General features: G+C 32.8%; 1 protein-coding gene across 1 annotated transcript in view; it reads right to left on the bottom strand.

Moving 5' to 3' along the window:
* Nucleotides 1–23,514, bottom strand: part of LOC117175632 — a 31,832-nt gene extending 8,318 nt beyond the window's left edge. The window contains exon 1 of the mRNA XM_033365341.1: nucleotides 23,389–23,514. Within this exon, the coding sequence (XP_033221232.1) occupies nucleotides 23,389–23,514 (126 nt within the window). The remainder of the gene's footprint in view (nucleotides 1–23,388) is intronic.
* Between the last annotated feature and the right edge of the window lie 1,134 nt (nucleotides 23,515–24,648).

The following is a 24,648-nucleotide window of genomic DNA, read 5'->3' as shown; positions in this document are numbered from 1 at the left end:
TTTTTAAGAAGGAACCCAAGAGGGACTCAGTGAGGTCTTTAAGGGTACTTTGTAGAGGCTCCTTTCGGTTCCTTCGGTCCGCTAGGGAAAGCATGAAGGTGGCAATTCTCGCTCCTAAACGCGAGAAGGGGCACCTTCATGCTTTGCTCGCCCGAGATAGAACTTTCATGATTTGATGGAGCGAGTGAGCACCTTTTAGTTTTGGCCAACCGGTAACTTTATCTTGCTCAATTCCGCGAGCGTTAGGACACCTTGATATTGCCTGTACATCTGAAATAACAAGTACGCATTCATGAAGTATTGTACAAATAAAAGTATCAGTAAATGTATTACTCATTTAAAGAGAAATTTTTTACGAAAGTATATTACTAACCATTCAACTGAAAAGAAGTAATTTTTTCACTAATGACTAATAGAAATTCTTACAAAATCAATTACAATGCCTTGCACTATTTCATAATTTAACTCTTACTCCTTCATATTTAGAGATTTTATCATATTTATTCGAGGAATTTTAATACTTTAATCATATCTGAAACATACAAACGATAAAAACGTTCTGAAATTTGAAAACAGAACCAATGAACTATTTTTGAGTATTATTCTCTACTAGAAAAAAGGGCATGCTCCGCGCGCTTACAACATAGTGCTTGCTTTAATTTTCTAAATATCAAATTAAAATATATGCTTAAATTTAAAGTACTATAAGATATAATTAATAATAATACTAAATTAAAATAAATATTGAAATAGCTACATTGGCTTTCATTCAGTTATCATTTTAGTGGGCCACTTCCCGTGTGGAAAAATTGAGAGGGGCCCGTTGACGCCTGCATGGATTACCCTCAAGCATTGTCGAATCCATAAGGGCAATCCAGGCGAGGCCCCTCATATCTTGGATGATAAAGCTATTTTGTACTGGGTTTTCAGTGTTGGGCTAGCACTGGATATCGCTACTGACGCAGTGCTGCCCCAATGGGAAATTCCAGATGGGCGCAGTATTGCGTTAGTGCTAACTAGTACCGTACTTTTATACTCTAACAATATGACAAAAAAGGTATTTAAAAAATAAATATTTATTGATTGCGAGTGTTTTGACTTTAAATATTAATAGTCCTGTTTAGAGTGAATAAATATATTACATTTTTAAACATTATATTACAAATAAAATTGTTAACGCTACGGGGTATTGAACCTACATATCTCTACATAAATCTATCGGCTCACAATCAGAAGTCTTAACCATTCGGCTAAACCGACAACTTGAAACTCAATGAAAACCCCATCCTCATGCTACAGTTCAGAAAAGTTAAAGTACCAAATTGTAAGCTCTGTTTTTCTAATTATTTATTATTAGACGACGTTATGTAAATGTAAAATACACGAAGTGTTATGAGGAATATAAATAAAATAATTTTTAAATAAATAATTTACATTGATTACAATTTTTCTTCACGTAATATTTCGTTTTTTTCCCGTTTTAGACTACTTTGCAATTTTTTTTAATGACAGAAAATGTAAATTTTTATCAATATTAAAATTTTTTAACGACGGAATTCAGAAATTTGATCATGAACTTTGACATTTTCTTATTAATAAATTTTTTTTAATTTACGTGTGAAGTTTGAGTTTTAAGTGTTTTATACTATTTTACAACGTTTAAGATTGACGTAAAATGTAAATTTTTCTCAAAATTTACAATTTTTTATAAAGATGGAACGTAAATGTTTTTTCTTTAAAAAAGCAGGAAAAAAAGTTGTTTTCGGGATAGTTGTATTTATTGTTTTTAGACATTTTTGAACGCATAAACCATATTTTTGAAAGTATTTTTTATTTCAATTTTTCAGGATATAAAATATTCACGTTTTGGGATTAGAAATTTTAATCGTTGATCCGTGAAAGCAATCGAGCTGGGCCCCCTGCGGTAGCCCCTATGGAACATACATATTGTCAATGTTTGGATTTCAAAAAAGTGTCTTCCAATTTTTGACAGAAATTCATTGTTTGTATATCTCAACTCACGAAGCTGAAAATATTTAAGATATTCTGTAAAAATTTCTTGAACTTTCATAAATATCCTTGAAGAATTAATTTTCGCAAAATTTAAAATCATTTTAAATTTTAATCTTTTTAATTTCCAAATTATTCATTAATATTTTTAAAATTTGTAAACAATCTAATTACCTTTTAAAATGGTTCAAATTTTGGCATTTTTATTTTATTTAAGCTCTCAAATCAAGTGTCCGTAAAATTTTCAGACTATTCTTTAACAACATTTTTAAAATCTTTTAAGCAATCTGATTACACAGGACCACAAATTGCCAAAGCCTGTTACATAAGAGAGACCAGGTTTACCTAATCTTTTTTAAGTCGCTGAATCCGAATCTGGTGTTCGTTTGACGCCATCAGGTCAACATCAAGGTCAATTTAAGGTCAAACCTACCAAATTCATCGCTCATCAAATAAATCAGGGTACCTTCAGGTATAAGAGATCGATAAATTCGAATACGGTGGTTGTTTGATGCCATCAAGTCAGTATCAAGGTCAGTTCAAGGTCAAACCTACAAAATTCATCACTCACCAACTAAACCAGGGTACCTTCAGGTTTAAGTAGTCACTGCATTCGAATCCGGTGTTTGTTTGACACCGGCAGGTCAGTATCGAGGTCGGTTGAAGGTAAAACCTACAAAATTCATCAATAAACAATTCAATTTAGGTTTGAGTGGTCGCTGAATTTGAATCCCTGATCGAGATAGACCTTTTAGAAAATTTTTTTCTTCAGTAGGAGAATTAGTATATTGTAATAATGTGAAGGGATAAGTTCGAAAATTTAAAAGCATACCTTCCCTGGCAGACCGAAGAAACCGAATGGAACCTCTACAAAGTACCCGCAAAGACGCCGTTGGGTCTGTATTCGGTTGCTTTTTACAAAAACTCAAAAAAAAACAGCAAGATTAACTTTTAAACTGTTGAAATTCGAATTCTACGTTAAATTTTCTTTTGGAAAGTCACGGAGTAATCGCAATACTTTTTTTGCAGCGGTAAGAAGTTAAAAAAAAAAGATCTATAACGCCTGTTGACTGCTACTTACAGATGGTGTCTTTGAAGTGTAGGAGTCAACAGGCGTTATACGTCTTATTTTTTTGTTCAACTTTTTAATATTGCAAAAAAACTATTGCGATTATTCCGTGACCTTCTATAAGGAATTTTAACCTAGAATCCGAATTTCAACAATTTAAAAGTTCATTTTACTGTTTTTTGTTTAGTTTTTTAAAAAGGAACCGAATGGGGACCCAATGGGGTCTTTACGGGTACTTTGTAGAGGCTCCATTCGGTTCCTTCGGTCCGCTAGGGTTTTAATGCTAACGAGTGGCGGCTTTTCATAGATTTTTCTACAAGAAGTTTAAAAGGTGTTTTTTTGCATAATGGTAATAAATATGCACCTCTGTCAGTTGCACACTCTGTTACATTCGGCGAAAAATACTAGACTTTTCAGTTTCTTCTCAATAAATTAAATTACAGTAGCCACAAATAAAACCGTTTAGTAAAACAATTTGTTAAGGCAATGAGAAAAACAGAAAGTAATCCTTGTAAGTATGTTTCTTAGAAGTTTGCCAAACTTTTCAATTCTAAAATAAAAGAAGGAATATTTGACGGTCCGCAAATTAGCCCGGTAAAAAGCGTTGAATTCAGAAAAATTAAGGATTTGTATTCCTATGAATACGCGATTTTTCCTCCATCTAAAAATCCCCCAACGGGAACAGAAAAAGTGCAAATCCTATTCCTCTCAATCGACTTAGTAAAATTTAACGAAAGCATTTATTTAACCTATTTTTTATTATTAAATCTTTTTATGACTTATAATTTCGAAAAATATTCAAATTTGTATTTATTTATATTTTAATCATTTATTTCAAAGTCTTAAAAAATGCAACAAAGAAATCTATGCAAATGTGTGAATTTAAATAATTTTAACTCTAGAGAGGCAGAGTTGAATTGGTGAGAATTAAAATTTCAGAATTAACATTCCGTATGAGGGAATTAAAACAACTTATTACACATATTTTGTGAACTTATTCGAAGGAATTAAATAAAATCAAAATATAACCACTTCTGAGGAATAAAAAATATCTCTGTGAGGTACGTTACCGGTACAATTAGAAGGAATTAAATATATTGAAAACACAGAATAATCTTCACTTTTGCGCTGAAATCTGAAAATATCAATTTTTCTCTATTCTACGCTTATTACCGGGAGAAATCTGCTAGCCGATGATGAAGTTTAGCGAAGAATGACTAGTGATGAAAAAGAAGCATGGCAAAGCTTTAGGCAAGTTTGCTTCAACTTTTTAGGAAATCATAAACACTCAAGCTACAAAGAAATAGTTGCTAAAATGATTGTAAATTTTGAAAAGTTGGGGTGCTTGATGAATTTAAAGATCCACTTTTTGGATTCTAATATCGATTGGTTATTTGCAAATTTAGGTGATATGCGTAAAGAACAGAGAGAGAGGTTTCATCAGGACCTGAAAGATCTGAAGCATAGATATCAAGGCGTATAGGTACTCATATGATGTCCGCGTATCACTGGTGCCTAAGAAGGGATATGAAGACCGTCCATAAACGAAAGAGTATTCGAAGATCATTTGAGTAAAAAAAAGACGCGTTCTTCAGAAAAAAGAAAGTTCGTTTTAAGCATGGTTTGACGTTGTACTGACCTTGATACTGACCTTTTGGTGTCAAATGGACACCTGATTCGAATTCAGCGACCACTTGTACATAAAGGTAGCCTGATTTAGTTGGTTAGCGATTAATTTTTTCGGTTTGACCTTAAACTGACCTTAATACTAAGCCGCTGGTGTCAACCGGACACGGGATTTGAATTCACCGACCACATAAATCTAAAGGTGCCCTGATTTAGCTGGTGAGCGATCAATTTTGTAAGTTTGACCTTGAACTGAACTTGACACTGCACTTATGGCGTCGCACGGACACCCGATTCGAATTCAGCAACCATTCAATCTTGAAGCTACCCTAATTTATTTGGTAAGCGTTAAATTTTGTAGATTTTCCCTTAAACTGACCTTGATACTCACCTGCCGGTGTTAAACGGACACGGGATTCGAATTCAGCGACCCCTTAAACCTAAAGGTACCCTGATTTAGTTGATAAGCGGTGAATTTTGTAGGTTTGACCTTGAACTGACCGTGATACTGACCTTTCGGTGTCAAACAAACGCCAGATTCGAGTTCAGCGACCACTTAAACCTGAAGGTACCTCGATTTAGTTGATGAGCGATGAATTTGGTAGGTTTGACCTTGAACTGACCTTGATACTGACCTGCCGGTGCCAAACAAATACCGTATTCGAATTCAGCGACCCCTTACTCATGAAGGTAACTTGACTTAGTTGGTGAGCGATGAGTTTGGTTAGTTTATTCTTGAACTGACCTTGACGCTGACTTGATGGAGTCAAACGGACGCCAGATTCAGATTCAACACTCAAAAACATAAGGTGCCCCTAGTACCTCTTAATGTTGCAGTCTTAAGCGGTTTGTGGTCCTTTATTATCTTTGAAAATGAATCAAAGTTTTCTTACACTTCTTTTTATTTAGAAAACTGTAAAGATTTGTCCTTTAAATATTTCAGATTTTTCTTATAACATTTTTTAAAAGTTTTAAAATATTCTTTAAGAAATAATTTTTCCAAATATAAAATCATTTCAAAATTTTAAATCCATTCAGTTTTTAAATTATTCTTAAATTTTTTCAAAACTATTAGTCCATCGGATTATCTTTTAAAATCAGTCAAATCCAATTATAAAATATTTTAGATATTTAGTTCCTTTATCGCCCTTCGTTATCGACCGTGGGCCAAGACTACAATTCTCAAAGGGGAAAACCTCTTCTGGGACACTGACTTTTTGATGAGACTATCATCAATCGATGTTACTTCAAAAATAATGCAAGACGTGTGAAATAAATATCATGCAAAAACTTTTCGAATAATTTATAGGCAATTTTCAATTGGGAAATAAGAAAAATTTGAATAAAAGTTCCTACAAAATATTGAAATATGCTTTTTGCAGATAACATTTGCAAACGCACAAATTTTATAAATAAACCAATTTATGATTGTATGTAAATTTGTAAACGAACATATTTATTTCCCAGTTGTATTTTTCAACAAAATAATTTAATTGCCGGGGAAGTATTAAAAATTATTAGTTGACGTGTTTACAATACGAAAACAAACAAAATAAGTTGAGAAAAAGATTTGAACCCGCTCACAGTGGTCTGGAATAGGAATTTACTGTTCATAATCGCCCACAGGTCGTATTTCTTAACCGATTTAAAAGTTTTTTTTTTAGAAATGCTCAGCAATTAATTTTTAAGAGAATTATGGTTTGCTTTTTTTTAAATTTTTTTCTCACAGCAACAATATATAAACAAATATAGTGACAAAGTTGACCATTTTAGCTTTGTGAATTTTTATAATTAATTTCAATAATATTTAACTTAATTATTAAAAACTATTTTTATAAACAAATTCTTATTAGTGTTTTTTTATCATAGAAAAAATCGTTTATTTCACGCTAGTTGCTAATGTTTTTCATAATAGTCATAATTTGTAACAAAAAATTAGCATGAGTTAACATCTATTGTTTTTATAAACTTTTTTATAAACAAATTCTTTATAAACGAGTTTTTCTCATAGCTGAATTGACTTTTCTGAACAAAAGTGATTCACAATTGTCTTTAAAACTATTTATATACTTTAAGCTTTATTAAAGATAAACAATATATATTGTTTATAACAACTTAGTTAAACAAGTCTCTTAATCGGCCGTTTCCTCGTAGAAAAAAATGTTTTTTTCTTCAATAATTATTAGAGTGACATTTATTGCGGTGACTAACCAACGATATTAAATGAAGAATAACTTATATGATTGCTATAAACAATTTTTTTAACAAAACTATGACTTATTTTTTTTACATGCAAAGAGGACGGTTTTTCACTGAAATTATCCGACAATAAACTAAGAGTGATTCCAAAATTGGATATGGGACATTAAATAATAATTTGCGTAATTGTTAATAACAATTTTTAAACAATGCGTGACAACCTGCGGTAGGTCGTAGAAAAAAGTTATTTTTTCTTCAATCATTTTTGTGATAATCTTATTTGTGTTCTTGATCAAGTTCAACTTCAACTTTTTCCCATTCAGGCTTCAAGGATGCAATGAAAAGATCTGAGGACTCAAGGAGTTTGTGAATTAGGTTCGTGCATAGTATGCTATCGAGAGATTTTTCGTGTGTTGGACTGTCGAATGTACTTGATATCCTTGTTCCTGGCTTCAGAAGCTTCTTGGGAAGACATGCCAATTGGCAGCATAAAATTCTCCATAACTTTTCCCCCATGTAGCAGTATTTTATGAACTGAAGAAGGCATGTAGAAGGCATGCACATACAGTTTTGCTGCTCTAAAAGCATACCCGTTGAAAAAGAGAGGAGGAATTTTTCTGCATGCAAAGTAGAAAGACAAAATTCTAAGCTGGATGCAATTTCTTTCTTCTGCTTTACACGCTCTAGATCATTCATTTTTGATGGTGTCGCTTTGCAAATGTAGCAAGTAGAAAATGATGGAGTATCAGTGAGAGCTGTACAAACTTTTCCATCTAACATAGTTAGCTTCATTTTTGTTGTCACTATATACACACCATTAGTCGTAGTAATTATTGTGGCTCTAAGCTTCTGAACTTGTGTCTTAATATTTTTGATTTCCGATTTCGTTAATTCCTTTGTTTTCTTTGCATATTTAATCATGATAAGTATACAAAGTTTTGGCTAGGAACTATGAGGATTCATCCAAACTGTTTTTCCCGTGTGCTTTACCCTCAACCATATTGGCACCATTGATGCTGTGAAGAAAGAATCATCGGTCAAATCGTTGTTATCAAACTTCTGATTGTATTTTGTATCAGTTGACAGTCCATCGATGCCATATTTAATTTCAAAGTCCAAATAAGTGATCAATAAGTGATCAATAAGTGATCAATGAGTGTGATCAATAAGAGATTGAATCTAAACCATGGCTCCTTCTTCCGATATTCGAATAATGAAAGGATAACAATCTTTTTTAATCTCTAATACATTCACATATGAAGGATAAATGTCAGCCTTTCTTTCTTTGGCTTATAAGTGAATAGTATTATATTGATACTTTGATAGTCTGACCTGTTGCATTAAAGCTAAAGCTTCTTCTGAAGAGTATGGCACATATGATTCAAAGTCAGATTTACATGAAATGTTTAAATTTTCAATATCGTCAGAATTCAAAAGAACGACTATAGCATTAGCAATTTTTTTTTCCACTCTTTCGTAAACTTCGCAAAAATACATCCTGTATCTCAGCAGCTGTAAAACTCTCTTCAATGGACATTAATTTTCGTCTTTTTGTCACAGCAGAAGCATCTTCGAATTTTGTATCCGAACTTTTTCTTACTCCTTTTGATTTTATCTCAGAAAAAGTAATAACGAAGTCAGTTTTTAGCCACTTTTCGAACCTCTTTTCAAACTGACTTTTCATACTTAAGCATTTTTTCTGAAATATAGGTAAAAAATACAAATTCAAATGATTAGCTACTATTTCTAGATGCCCAGGATCAAGATTTTACTCAGTTTGCATGAAACTTAACAAACCTTGCGAGTTAGTACTCTCATTAGCAATAAGAAAATTACAAAGGACTTTCTTGAGAGTCACTTGTTCTTTATTTGTTTTTCATGGAGTTGCGTACAAAACAAATGAAAGATAAGTGACTTCTGAATACGCAAGTACAGCGTTATTGCACCTTATTTTCACTTGTTCCTCATTTATTTTTCAGGAAGTTACATAAAACAAGTGAAAGATAGGTGACTTCAAAAACGGCAAGTACAGCGTTACTGATATGGACAGTTTGCTACAGAAATTGTTATTAACAATTACGCAAATTATTATTTAATGTCCCATATCCAATTTTGGAATCACTGTTAGTTTATTGTCAGATAAGTTCAGTGGAAAACCGTCCTTTTTGCATGTAAAAAAAATAAATCATAGTTTTGTTTAAAAAATTGTTTATAACAATCATATAAGTTATTCTTTTTTTAATTTCGTTGGTTAGTCACCGCAATAAATGTCACACTAATAATTATTGAAGAAAAAAAACATTTTTTTCTACGAGGAAACGGCCAATTAGAATACTTGTTCAACTAAATTGTTATAAACAATCTATATTGTTTATGTTTGATAAAGCTCAAAGTATATAAATGGCTTTAAAGACAATTGTCAATCACTTTTGACCAGAAAAATCAATTCAGCTATAAGAAAAACTCGTTTATAAAGAATTTGTTTATAGAAATTGTTTATAATAATTAAGTTAAATATTATTAAAATTAATTATGTTCTATGAATGCATGTGCAATAATTTCGTCTGATAGTGAGTTTCTATCTGTATGTTTTCTTGAGATAAAAATTTACAAACCTAAAATGGTTAATTTTGTCACTATATTTGTTTATATATTGTTGCTCTGTGAAAAAAAATAAAAAAAGCAAACCAAAATTCTCTTAAAAATTAATTGCTGAGCATTTCTAAAAAAAATTTTAAATCGTTTAAGAAATACGACCTGTAGGCGATTATGAATAGTAAATTTCTATTCCAGACCACTGTGCCACTGCTTCCTGGTTACCAGCCAGACTCTTTTCCACTGGACAGGCGGAGCTTGATGGAAGTCCATGTGCGCGAACCGATAGAAGTTCTGCACCCATGGGGTGTTTTCCATATTAGTGCTCAAAGTGCACTCTGAGCGTGAAGGGGTTTTCAACCATTAAAAAAAATTGTCACCTCTTAGGGTGGCATCACATGATTGCAGAATTGCGCTGCGATTGGCTGAAATGTCTAATGATTTGACGCATTACACAAAACGCAATACAATTCTGCCATCTTGGGACACCACCCTTATTGGCTAAGAAATTGCAAAAATCTCATGGGGGTGATATGTTCCGTAGCTTTCGGTGAAAATAATTTAGAATGGTTGTGTATCAATCAAATTTCATGGACAAGGGATACGTGCAAAATGTCTTCGTACTCTGGGATCGGTCTCCGTCATTTTGGCCAGAGCAAAAGTAAAGGGGGGAAGAAAATAAAAAATGTGCATGACTGTGAATTATTTGAATCCTGATGATCTTTTGGATCCAACGATAATTTTTGGCGCTGATGATCTTCTTTTTCAAGACGACGGTCACGAAAATCTGGAGTACCTTCGATCGGATGAACGAGAAAATCACGCAAGGATTCAAACTTATTTTGAATAAATTATACCTTTGCATTTATTGTCAGGTATATATTCTTCGAATCTTGTAATTATTGGCCTCGTAATCATTTATGTTGCTAAAATGTGTTTTGAAACAAAGCTTGTTTGTTTCCCTTCACGTATGAAAATCAAACACGAAGTAAATAATTAATGTATTCATTAAACGAAAAATAAAAACATCTTTCTGGTTGTAATTAAAGATTGCCCCTTTAACATAACCTCAAAAGTGAAAATAGAATTTATAGAATGGCACCAAAAAAAGAATAGATTTTTATCACTTTTGAAAGTTAAATCCAATAGCGGGAAAAAATTATTTGATTTATAATTATTTATTTAACAATCATTACATAATCAAACATTTTGAACTTTTATTCAGTCTAAAAATGAGAAATTTTCACCTCATTCTAAAGAGCTATAGCTTATTTTCTTCCCTGAAATATTCTTTACAATTTCACTCGTTGGTTTTTATTTCTAAAAAGTATTTTAGAAATTGAAGGTGAGATAATTTTTTGTAACTGCATAATTTGTTAATTACTTTTTAAAAATAGAAACCAAAGAGTGGAATTATGAAAAGTCTTTCAAGGCGTATAATGAGTTGACTGACGATGGGATCTCGACTTTGGAAAAACAGGCCTTTTTGTGCATAGAATTGTTATTGGCCGCTTGAGAGTTTTTGATAGTTCATTTTTAGTCGTTTGATAATAAACAATTAAAAAGGTATTGACTCACGCCTAGTGTGAACTAATTTTCGCTCAAAATTTTTGGCTAAAATTTGTGTTCTAGAAATTATGTTTTAGAAATGTTTCTCGAGTATTTTCACCGAATAATTATAAAAATAATATTAAGGTTAATTTTTCAAATAGGCTGCGTATACGCGACCGTCTAGTCCGGACGGTCTTTTATAATCAAACAGGATTTGACGTCAGTCTTCGCCAGTCTCCATGGCGAAATAAGAAGAGTAGTTTTTAAATAATTTTGTTCGAAGTAATCAACTGTCATGTTCAGAAACACTTTTCAACAAACTGCAATTTTTAGTTACATTTTACGTTTCCATAACAAATCATTATGATTTGTTATTTTTCTTTTAAAAAATCTATAGGAGTTGAAGAATATCGTTTATTCCATAACTAAACAAACTGCAGTTTATACTGATAGAAATATTTGTTTTTATATACGGGCAAACAAACATTTTTTGATTCAGATAAATATTTGTTCTATTCAAACAAACTTTTTTTAATTACATGTGGAAATGAACTACTTTTCTTATTTCGCCATTCCCACCACTCACATGTATTTCGAGAATGGTCAAATAAAGTATTCTTTTTAGTTCGCCATTGAAGGGAAAATTAGCTAGTGTTGTCTTGAAGGCGTAAAAATTTTTTTCCAAAAAGTATCCTTATCGAATTTTGGTGATCAATGTCACCTCCATCACTTAAGAAACTCCAGATTCTTGAACTGACGAAAATTAAAGACGGAATTGTTCAATGAACTCTAAAAAGTAAAGTCTACATCTCTAAACTTGATTACATTTTTTCCAAACCTATACTTATTTATTTTTACTACTTATTGACTCTGTAAACAAGTAATTATTCATGTGATCCTGAAAATTTTAATAAGGGCACAGATCAACACTGGAATTCTTCAGAGAACTTTCAAAAGTAAATTCTACGTCTCGAAACTTTGCTAATAAAAATCACCACTTTTTAGTTTGGGCAGTTGGTAACACTTGCGACATTTCTGGAACTCCTAAGATTGGCCCTTCTTATATCCACACAAGTCTGGATCTGTTAGAATGTGTCCAGGAAAGCAATTGTGCATTGCTATATGGACATTTGCCAACCAGAAAGTATATAGGTAGGTATATACAGGGTGGCGATTCGGCGGACGATTTTAAATTCTCGGTCATTTCCCGGCTTTTCCCGGTCATGTTTTTCAATTTTCCCGGTCAACTAAAAGTAACATATTCATACTTCCCGCTAAGCGTAAACATGTATTTTAATTCATCACGTTCATTCTAAACATACTTCAACAGAATAAAGCAAAATAAATTAATTTTGAAACAAATACTTAAATTTTTCACGGAAAAACATCAATATCTTACAAAGCATAGTATAGTTACACTTTCATCTAAAAAATTTAATTTTCGGCAAGAAAACAGATTTTTAACAAAATAGTTCAATCTTCAACCAAAGTAATGAATTTTTAAATCAAATTATGAATCTTCAATTGGAATAGTTAAATTGTAAACCAAAGAAATGAATTTTCAACTAATATGATGAATATTTAACTGGAACTCTTGAATTTTCAACCAAAAAGATGAATTTTCAAATAAAAAGAATAATTTTCTACCAAACAACACAATTTTTTAACAAAATACATCAATCTGTAACGAAATAGTTGAACTTCTAATTAAAGAAGACATGTTTTCAACCAAATAGTTGAATCTTGAACTCAAAAAACAATAGCTTTCAACCGAAAATGGAATAGTAAAATTTTGGTTAGAAAAATTCATTTTAAATCAAACATAAGAGTTTTCAATTTAAACAATGAATCTTCAACTGAAATGGTTGAATTCTCCAACAAAAAATTAATTTTCCTAAAAAAGTTAAATTTCCAGCCAAAACTTAAATAGTTAAATTGCAAGTAAAAAAAATAATATTCAACCAAACATATGAATTTTCAACTACATATATGGAATTTTCAATTAGAATAAGTTTAATTTCCAGTTAAAAGGTGGTAAATATGGCGCCGTCATCGAAATACGCATGTCTGGAGCTGTGACGTTTTTGCCTTAGAAATATTGTTTCGGGTGATGGTCGGAGTAAAAGCCGTGATTTTTGGCTCAGTTTTGTGTTTAGTTTAAATTTTAAAGGACGAATTTTACCTTCGTGAAGTAACTTTGGTTGGATTTTAGTGTTTTTTTGCAATTTCTTGTTGTGGGTGCTACTACCCAACCTAAAGATATTGGTTCATTGAAGTGGTTTAGTGCGGTTGTGCAGAAGCTATCTCCTGTGGTCGCTCATCGTTCAACGTATATATAACGTATAGATATAATTAAAAATTTGTCATAAGGACAACAGCAGGATTTCTTCGGGAGCGGGTGCTAATCTGAAAAACTGCACCCAAGCGAAATCGCTGTAAAGTTTCAGCCATAATTACGTCTCACGACCGTGAGATAGGTGGTTACAGTCTGTAACGGAATCAATACGACTATCCAGAAAAACTTTCGTGCACCCTGAGAACACGGAGCGACCCAAGGACGACCGCCTTCTGCATTTTTCCCGCAAGTGTTTCAGAATATTGTTGATACGCAGGGATGCTTATCATGCTATTAACGAGTGAAAGCTTGGCACCTCCAAGAGCGACGACGATAAGGACGATTAGTTTAACAGAATATTCCGGGTACAATCGTTGCAACTCCCTTACAAGCTCTCTATACCTCTCTTTCTTTTCATTCTCCTTCGCTATGATGTTTTAATCAGCTGGTGCCGAAAATTCGATAACGAACATGGTTCGCTTCTTGAAGTCAAGAAGAACCATGCAGGCCTCTAGTGTGCATAACCTTTTTTGTCCCGATATCAAGAGATCTGAGCTCGTTTTTCGTCCATGGAACTACTCCAAATGAATAGAGTAGTACCGGGACGGCAAGCATGTTCGTTGCAGATACTTTGTTCCTCGCCGACAGTTCGGAAGACCAAATCTGTCGGATGAGACATTTGTATCTGCTTTGGAGAGTATCCTTTATAGGTGTCATATCCTAAATGCAGCTCTGTGGAACGTCCAGGGATGCCATTTAGTTTTCCTTGCTTCAAATAAACCTTGGCGTATTTGTATAACCCAAATTCCATTCCAATTTCCTTAGTATATCGTTCGACAATGCCTAGAGCTAGATGTAGTTGCTCTTTGTTTTTAGTATAGATCTTAAGATCGTCCGTGTAAAATACATTAGTGACCTTGTACTTTCGATCTGCAGATTTTCCGCATGGCAATGGTGCATAGCAATGGCGAAGTGCTAGAGATAGTGACAATAAGTGCATAAGTATGTAAGGCATACGAGGATTGGGCTCCTGGCGTCACCCTGAAAGACACATCTCTGAAAGGTGACCTTGTTAGTTGTCACACGTTTTTTTCAGATGGGATAGTAAATCTGGTTTTTCAAAGCCGCATCAATCTCTCTATGCGCCTCATGATTTCCGGATGAACTTTTAAGCTTTCCAAAAGACATATGATAAGTCTATGGGAGGTCGAATCGTAAGCTTTCCGATAATCAATCCAGGCCATCGATAGGTCACGCTGGTACAATGCTGCATCTTTGCAGATACATCTATCGATGAGCAGGTTCTCCAGACATCCCGCTACGCCTTTCTTTGAGCCTCGTTGTTCATACATTTATTTCCACACAGGTTCAATTTCTTGAACAATACTATCATTTAGGACAGCTGTAAATATCTTATACAGTGTGTTCAGACAAGTTATTGGCCTGTAATTCTTGGGGTCAGCTAATTTGCCTATTTTCGGCAGGAGTATTGTGCGCCCGTCCACTAACCACTCCGTAATTAGCTCTTCCGACTTTAAATTTGAGGGTAAAATACGGGCCAAATGCTGATCGGTTGAAGAAAACTACTTCCACCAGAAGGTCTTGATACAATCTGGTCCCGGTGCGGAATAGTTCTTCATCCCTCTTAATACTTTTTTCACCTCCTCGGTAGTGATGGTAGGGCATTCTTTATCAGATGTTATGAGGGCATCACATAGCTCCTTGAAGCTATTTATATTTTCTAAGTCTTCGTCCAGTCTATGCTGTACTTCGACCTCCTCTGGTTTGAGCGGCTGGTCGATAGTAACTGGAGGGTCTTGGAAGAGTCGAGATGGGGCACAGAGAAACTGTTGATTTTCTCTGACCCACCTCCTTCTCCGCTCTAGACTTCTCTTAGCGTCAGATAGTATCCGTATTCTCTCAACAATATGCTGCCTGATATTCAGCAGCTTTGACTTGTTAAAGAGATCAACCCAAGAGGTGAGGCATTAATAAATTGTTTAAAGGGGTATAATTTAGTTGTTTTAAATGGCAGCTCTGAAAATGATACCCCAGCACAATATAGTTGCATAGGCCATCAGGTTAAAGTATGGTAGATCTCATTTTCTGTTATGCGAACTCTTTGGGTTTGATTTCTGACTTTTCGGTTTTGGGGATTCCTACATTATCAGACTATTTACCAGTGGTTGTTAAAATTGCTGATCGTATTTTAACTTCAAATGATGGGTTAAATAACTCTTTTGATTATAAGAAATTCGGCTGGAGGGAAAGGGCATTGGAGGCATACTATTAGGACTGGGTCCGGCCCTACAACGTCAGTTAAGATTACTCTTAGGGTTTTGCAGCGCGAGATTGTCAGCCCTCCTCTTTTTGCTTTGTTAATCTCAAACTTAAAGGAATTCCTAAGAAACCGCGATCTGATGCTTGGTGCACTAAAGTCACGCTTTCTTGGAGTCTCACACTCAGTGTATTGTATTATGGTATCGCAGTCTAGGGTTTAAGATATACCGAAATTATCGAAAAGCTTCAATCAAATCTCTGGAAGAGGGTGTTAAACCTTCCGTCTTATACGCTAAATTATGCCTTGCGACTCGAAACTGATAGACTACAATTGGCTTATTATATTTTTAAGATAACTCTAAGTTGGCTGGAAAGGCTGTGGGGAATGGAGGACCAAAGATATCCCGTACGCTGCTACAGGTGTTTCCACACTTGGCATTAGTACCAGGCATTCAATCTTATCTTACTTTTCGTCTCCCTTTTTATGTCACAAGCACAATTGCTCAGCTCAGGCTTTTGGGGTCAATTAGAGGTTGTATTTAGATCGGTAAGTTTAAATTTATGTATGAGCCATCGAGAAACTGTCCAATATGCAATCTTGGTGGAGAAAAGGATTTGTTTCATATCTTGACTACTTGTCCTACGTATGCAGATTTTAGATCTTCCATTTTTCAGCAACCTCCAACTGTCACATCCAGTGGATAATACTCGTTATACTTTCTTAACTCTAACTCTCTGCAAAAACTCCGCAAACTCGCCTTATTTATTTCTAAAATTTTGCGTCTTCGAACATTTATAACGAAAGCGTTTCACTTTCGACCAAATAATTTTATTTCCAACTCAAAAAATGAATTTTCAACTAGAGGGATAAAGATTTAACTGGGATACTTTGATTTTTTAACAAAAGAAAGAATGTTTAAAGGAGAAGATCATCTTTCAAAGAAAAAGAAAATTTTCCACGCGAAAAATCGATTTTTATTTAAAATACGTGAATTTTCAACGAAATAGTCGAGTTTTCAATTAAAAAAGACCAATTTTCATCCGAATTGTGAAATTTTAAACAAGAAAAGTTCAATTCAACTAAAAATTGAATATTTAAATTTTCAGGGAAAGAAATTAATTTTGTACAAAACTGATGAATTTTCAAATAAAATGATTTTTAAATATTTGGGTTCCACAAACAATAGGTAAGGATTTTAAAAACGAAGTGTACCTTGTGTCAGACTCAACTAAATTCACTCGCAAGCCATTCTACATAAGTAAACCGAAAAAATCTAATTTATACTTTGCAACAAAACAAAAATATGATTTCCTTAACATCAATTGCAAATATAAACTAGAATCCTCATTACTATTTAAATATTAATATTCTTAAATCTTTGGATTCTACAAATCTTAGAGACAGGGTATGAACAAAACGACAACCTTATTTTATTAGACTGAACGAAATGTACTCACAATGCACTTACATCACTCAACTAAAAATTACGAAGATTGCCATTGACTTTGTAACCTAACCGCGTTATTATTTCTTAACGATCAAGTATAAGAAGAAAAAAGTTACCATTACGAATATTGGCATTTGTGAATATATATCTTATACGAAGAGTAGGCAGAGTATAAACGAAACTACAGCCTACTCATCTTTGCACCCAACAAAATGTGCTTGCAATGTTCTGATAGCACTAAGCTGAAGACGAAGAAAATTATTTGTGCAAAAATTAAAAAAGTCTTACTATTATAGTCACGCCCTGTTAAAGTGACTATCTACTGATGCCGATTAGCATTTTCTCCTTCAGGACGTCAGTACAATAATACTACTATCCTACAAGCTGAACGTACTTTTCGAAGGTTGAAACAAACCTTTCCCTCAATGTTTTATCATCTTCATGCTTTTTCTTCACCAAAAGGCACATTTCTTTTCCCCTTGATTGCCTCCTTCGATATTTCGTACGTTTTTCATTTGATTGTTTTTCATCCTCACTCGATGTATCATTTCCTGATTCTGTGTTAACGAATTTCCTGTTTCTTTTTTTATTTGTGCAGCTTTTCATTTTTTCTGTAAATTTTGTGTTGATCTGCGACTCGTTTTTGTCATTCTCTGTAACGTTTCCGGCCTTGTCTTGTACTCGTTCACGATAGCCCTTCAAATTGGAAGACACTGAAACAGGTGAAACTTGAGGCTTATCATTCATTACATCGTCCAGTAACTCAAAATGCTCCCACTGTCGTCGTGCTTCACCAGTATATTAGCAATTTTTAACCAAATTTCTTTCTGTAACAATTTTTTACTTGATTTGTCCTCAGTAACTTCTCTGTAGGATTCTATCAATAGTTTCACGTCGACAAGACCATTGAAAATTGTACGATTGAGAATTATTTGCTATATTTCTACTGAAACTCTTCTTTACATAAATTTTAAGTTGTTCTCGAGTAGAAGTGTAAAATAAGTGACAGATTTAAGTGCAAACTTTCGGAAACGTTGAAAATAAGTAGTCTATGATGTATAGAATTAATAGCATTCCATTTGAAGTGAAAAAGTCAAGTCTCATAATTAGCTTTATTTTCGTGATAGCATATCGTTTGGAGTATTTAATATCAGTTTATTGATTTTCGAAAAATGTTTCAAACAAAATTATGTACAAAATATAGAATTTTAAGTGAATTAAAAAAAAATTCTGAGAGATACAAATTATACTTAAATAGATACATTTTTTAATTCAAGATATATTTACAGAAAGATTGTTAAGTTTTCGTTCCAGAAAAGATTTCAGTTGACTTATCATCACCGAAATTTAAATTTTAAACAAAAAGTAAATTTTCTACGAAATAGTTGAATTTTAAACCAAAAAGGATGACTTTTTAACAAAATTGTTAAATTTTCAAACAAATAATAAAATTTGTAACTACAAATATAATCTTTAGGTGGAAGCGTTTGCAAACAAAACAAATACATTGCTAACAAGAATATTATATCAGTGCTACCGCAAAACTTCATTTACGAAACTCGAAAATATGCCTTGACTTTAAAAAAATTGTAGTTGGGTAAGTTCGCTTTTCACTCACCAGGTTTCTTTGGCGTGTAAAGTTCAATTCATATTAATTTTCTGTATAATTACGACGAGTTGTTTGTTTCCTTTGCGAATTTCCAAACATAACGTGCCAGAATGAAGGACCCCCCCCCCTTCCATAAAAAATGGTAACAAAATCTCTCGACTCCTCCCACCCCCTTGAGCTGTTACATAATTCAAGTGCGGCCCCTTACCCATGTTCCCTGTAATTCCACAAGCGCAACAGATTTGTTGGAGGTGGCTGCAAATAAGATAATCACTGTATTGTTTTACACGATAATTCTACTTACTGCATTAAATTCATTAAATGCTTACAAATTTTGTAAGCTTATATGAAGGTTATATGAAGTTCAGTAAATGTTGCTAACCGTTGGCCTCAATGTTTTCAACTCCGTAACTTTAACTAGAACCTGCTGTAAAAATAAGTGCTTTAAGGGCATGTGACAAACATAAATACCTACCTTACCGACCTCACTTTTTCAATTTTCTGAATTTTTCTTGATTCTAAGATCTTTTTTGTAAATAAAATATGGGACTAAAACTTAAGAAAATGTATTCGAAGACAACAAACTATGTTTATGAACTTTATTCGAGATTTAATTTCTAAAAAAATTATTTCCAAAGAAATCCAAACTAGGTGCATTTTTGGAACCTAAGAACTTTGTTATAATTAAAATATCGGTGTTGACTATTAAGGAATGCGAAAGCCGACGGTAAAGTATGTTTATGTACATCATTTAACTGTAAAAGATGCTAAAAGCAAAATAGTTGAATAGTTGAATTTTCAAGTCTAAAGAGATGAATTTTTTAGAAGACAGATATATTTTAAACCCCAAAAGTTGAATTTCCCACACAAAATTTCATCTTCAGCTAAGAAAGACGAATTTTGAATTAAGAAATATGACTTTTCTACAATAAAAGCTGAATTTTCAATCCAAAAGAACGAATTTTCTGTAAAAAAGTTGAATTTTCGGCCAACAAAGATGAATTTAACCAAATATGTAGTTGAAGTTAAAACAAAATATTTCAAATTTTTACCAAAAGAAACATTTTCAGTAAATTCATGAATTTTCAGTTAAAAAACTAGTTTTAAATAATAATAAAAAGATTTATCAACCAGTTGGATTCAACGAAAAAGGGCGAATATTGAAAAAAATAGTTGATGATATAGTTATGATAGAATCCACATCAAATCAGGCAGATTGTTTTGAAAGTGTTAAAAGAAATAAAAAATCTATTAAAATTTCTTGTTTTGAAAGTTATAGGAGCCTTAATTACATTACAAACCGTAATATAAAATACCAAAATTTTAAATTCGTAAGAAATATTTAAAAAAATAATAGATTATTCATTCTTCCTGAAAACTTAGCTAAATTAAGTTAGCCTAATTCTTAACGGGAATAAAAATATAACCTTTTAATGTATCTGCTATATCTTCAGAGATTGTACCTTACCGACAGTAGATCAACCCTCCAAACCATGAAGGCAGAAAATCTACACAATATCGATCAAGTTAAGAATCTTCAATAACAGAAAATGCTTAACATCTTAATAAGACTAGATGGAAAATAATATTTTTTAAATTAAAATTATTTTTTGAAAAAAAGATCCTACTCCATCTTCACTCTATTGGGAATCGAACCACAAAACTTCTGATTTTCGGTCAGGTGTTTTTCCAATTAAGCTATTAGAGGGATCAGAATAAGAACTCTTTATTCAAGAACATAACGCTAATTTTTAGCTAGGTGGTAATGGTACAAGTAATTATTTTTAAATTTCTTAATGTATCTGCTATATCATCAGAGATTGTACCTTACCGACAGTAGATCAACCCTCCAAACCATGAAGGCAGAAAATCTACACAATATCGATCAAGTTAAGAATCTTCTGATCCCTCTAATAGCTTAATTGGAAAAGAACCTGACCGGAAATCAGAAGTCTTGTGGTTCGATTCCCAATAGAGTTAAGATGGAGTAGGATCTTTTTTTCAAGAAATAATTTTAATTAAAAAAATATTATTTTCCATCTAGTCTTATTAAGACGTTAAGCATTTTCTGTTATTGAAGATTCTTAACTTGATCGATATTGTGTAGATTTTCTGCTTTCATGGTTTGGAGGGTTGATCTACTGTCGGTAAGGTACAATCTCTGATGATATAGCAGATATATTAAAAATTTTTTAAATAATTACTTGTACCATTAACACCTAGCTAAAAATTAGCATTATGTTCTTGAATTAAGAGTTCTTATTCTGATCCCTCTAATAGCTTAAGATGATCTTTTTCTCAAGAAATAATTTTAATTTAGAAAATATAACCTTTTCTTTGTTGAATCCATCGATTTAAGGAACACCGTCTCAGAAGCATTTCAACTAAAACCTTAAAAAAAGTTTCAAATTGATAATAATTACAACAAACTTAATCCCAAGACTATAACTAATATCATTTTTGACGTAGTAATATTTAACAACCCTGAAAAACTACCTCTACAACCTTTAGAGAGCCTTTAACTAATAAAACTGCCAAAAAAATTCACATTCATAATAATCACAAGAAACGCATTTGCAACACTCTGGCTAATATTCTTTTCGCCAAAGTAATATTCAGCAACCCCTAAGAACTACCCTTACCACATTAAACGAACCCCGTCCCGGCTGCCTTCAACTAATACCGCAAAAAAATGTTTAAATGAACAATAATCACAAGAAAAGCATTCCCAAGAATGTAGTGAATATCTTTATATCCACAGGAAAAATCAAGAACCCTGAAAAACAAGCCCTGTCACATTTAACGAATATCGTCTCGGCAGCCTTCAACTATGTTCCGGATATTTCATTTCGGTTTTTGTATTCTTTTATTGTATGAGTGTTTATGTTTCGCGTAAGTATTCTCTTCTCTTTTTCTTTCGTCTACAAGGTACCTTTCTTATCATGCCAACGCCAATATACCTTTTCGCCATTAGAAATATTGAGGTGGTCAGGGTCAGTCTGTAAATTGTTACAAAGCGCGCGAGTCTGAATATTTACTCGTCTTACATTTCTATAACTGTTTTGTTTAATGTAACCTTTTACTATAGAAGGCAGGAACTTTGACACTCTTTTGTTAGTGAATTATAATTCGTTTTTGGTGCTAAACAAATAATGAAGTGACTCAGTGACCTTTTTTTACCATTACACTCAATCCCGCTATGAATATTGCTTCATTTTGTGCGATTTCTCATCAAACTAAAACCGCCCAAACTTTTTTAAATTAATACTAATCACAACAAACGCATTTCCAACACTTTGAGTAATATTCTTTTAAATTTTAGCATACAATAATGCACAGATAATGGCTTATCAACCAATTTCATTAAATTTAATACAATTTTTAATAATATTTGTATCAAAGTGAAAAAGTATTCTGTAATCATAACCATATTATTCCATGAATTTTCCAGGTATATCAAACACCTTTTAAAAATTCCACTTTTTCAGGTCTTCCAGGTCTTGTAGCAACCCTGAAATGGTTGGTAATTCCTTTTTTTATTGTAGAAAACTAGTTTGTTAACTGAAAATTTAACTATTTAGTTAAAAAGTGCATGAATTTACTGAAAATTTGTCTTTTGGTAAAAAAGTTAAATATTTTGATAAAACTTTAACTACATATTTTGTTAAATTCATCTTTGTTGGTCGAAAACTCAACTGCTTTGTAGAAAGTTCATCTTTGGGGGAGAAAATATGTCAAAAATATCTTCAACTATTTTGTTTTTGGCATCTTTTACCCTCAAATGATGTACATAAATATACCTTACTGTTGGCTCTTGCATTTCTCAAAATTTGAGGCCGATATTTTGTTTAGAAACAAATTTCTTAGGTTCAAAAAATGTATCCAGTTTTGATTTTTTCGGCAATGATTTTTTGCGAAAGTCGATCTCGAATAAAGTACATAAACGTACTTTGTTCTCTTCGAACACATTTTCCAAAGTTTCAGCCCGATATTTCCAGAAGGTTCGAGATCTTTTCAGAAGCTTCGAGATCTTTCCAAAAGCTTCGATATCTTTCCAGAAGCCCCTAGATCTTTCTGGAAGCCTGAAGAAACCCCCTCCCTGTTAGCGCCTCAAAATTTAAAAACAAATTTCAATCCTCATCGTAAAACTTAAATGATAAAAACATCAACTTCAAAGCAGTAGGTTATCACTTGTATGGTAATCTATGAGTAGTAAACTACGACCGATGATAAATATGCAACGGTCGAAGAAGTAGTAAGCTCGATCTAATTACCCGTGAATTACCATGCGTATACCAACTAATTCAAAGCATCGGTAATTTAGAAATATGTCATTTAGATATATGTCAGTAATTAAATCCACATAATGAAGGGTAATCAAATTTTATACCATCTAAGACTACAAAACGATTATAATTAAAATTGAAAAGTAGTAATATAACTATATAGTTGAAATAAGTAATTGATGTAACTAAATCACAAAAGAATAATAAGGAAATCAATATAGCTAAAAACGGGACACTAAAATTAAAATGATAGAGTATGTTGGAAATATATACAACGAGAGCAGATAGATACGAGACTTTGTCAGTACGTGCCTCGTCGAGTTTTCTGTATTGTACGTGACTTTACAAGAAGCTTATTCCTATACAAACCCCAGACTCACCCCTGGTGGTTGTTTTTCAGTTTGTGGCAGTCTCACTGTCAACTTAAACTTTAGTTGTACGAACCACTTGGATAAAGTCGCGATCAATTTGACAAACGTGAAATATTCCTTAACGAAGAACCGCATTGTGTAAAGTCGCGAACTTGTTATTTTACATCGTAAAATAGTACGAAGTGTTAAGAGTTAATCTAAATCCCTTCGGCTTTCGGTCGTCGTATACGTTGATTTCTGAATATTTCCTGTGCATAAACTAAAAAACCCGATAGAATTCCGTCGCTATTCTACAAATCATCGGGGATATCATCGACACTACAAATCTTCTCTGGCCCTTTTAAGACTGAAAGGTAGCGTAAGTTTTTATAATTATTCTCTGTAAACTGATATTCTGTTCTTATATTCTAATAAATAGACCTGTCACTTGTAAAAATTGTCGAATTTTTAAGTTTTAAATAACACGCAATGCCCGTAGGATTGACAAGTGACAACGATCCCACATTAAATAATAGTCAGGCTTTACCACCCTTACTTAATCAGCCCTTTAACCTCCCTACACCTATCCCATAAATAAACTACCCTCGCCTTTTGCTCGGGACGTAACAGCTGATTTGGTAGAAGCGGTGGGATTGTCACTTTTTCATTTAAATTCAGTGTATTTAATCTAAATTTAAATTCAGTATTTCTCTAAAACCTCAAAAATTATATTTACGTTTTTTAGTAACAAATTTCTTTGAAACTATTCACAATCTGATTTTAGTATAGGCAAAACAGTAACAAAAGGTGTGCGAATTAATTAATCCGGAAAAGTTAAAAAAATTTCGATTTCTAAACCCTTTTCTCGTTACATCTTGCAATAGCCCTTTCTCGTCTAGATTATTAAAAGTCTAGGAAATGAATTTAACTCCATTGTAAGAATCTCTCTTTCACGAACTGATCACTCGTGAATGAAAATCCTACAACGGAATTAATGTTTTCAAATTCCATCAATTTTAACGAAAAGAAAAGTTAAAATTAAAAGTTTCAATTAATAGACACAATCAACACATTTGCATTTGTTATTTAACGAATCAAGGGTGCCTAATCTTTATTGCCTCTCTCTAACTCAACCAAGGCAGTCGGTTGCGAAGTGATAGGTACACGTTCCCGATCAGACTGTTTACTTATATTTCAGCAATGTCGTTTGATTAATTCATGATTAATAAAGGTGCATTAATGCATGATAGTAACTAATACAGTTACCTATACCGGTCACAAAAGCAGATA

Source organism: Belonocnema kinseyi, chromosome 6 (genome assembly GCF_010883055.1).
Source record: "Belonocnema kinseyi isolate 2016_QV_RU_SX_M_011 chromosome 6, B_treatae_v1, whole genome shotgun sequence".
NCBI lineage: Eukaryota > Metazoa > Arthropoda > Insecta > Hymenoptera > Cynipidae > Belonocnema > Belonocnema kinseyi.
This window is presented reverse-complemented; position numbering and strand designations above follow the sequence as displayed.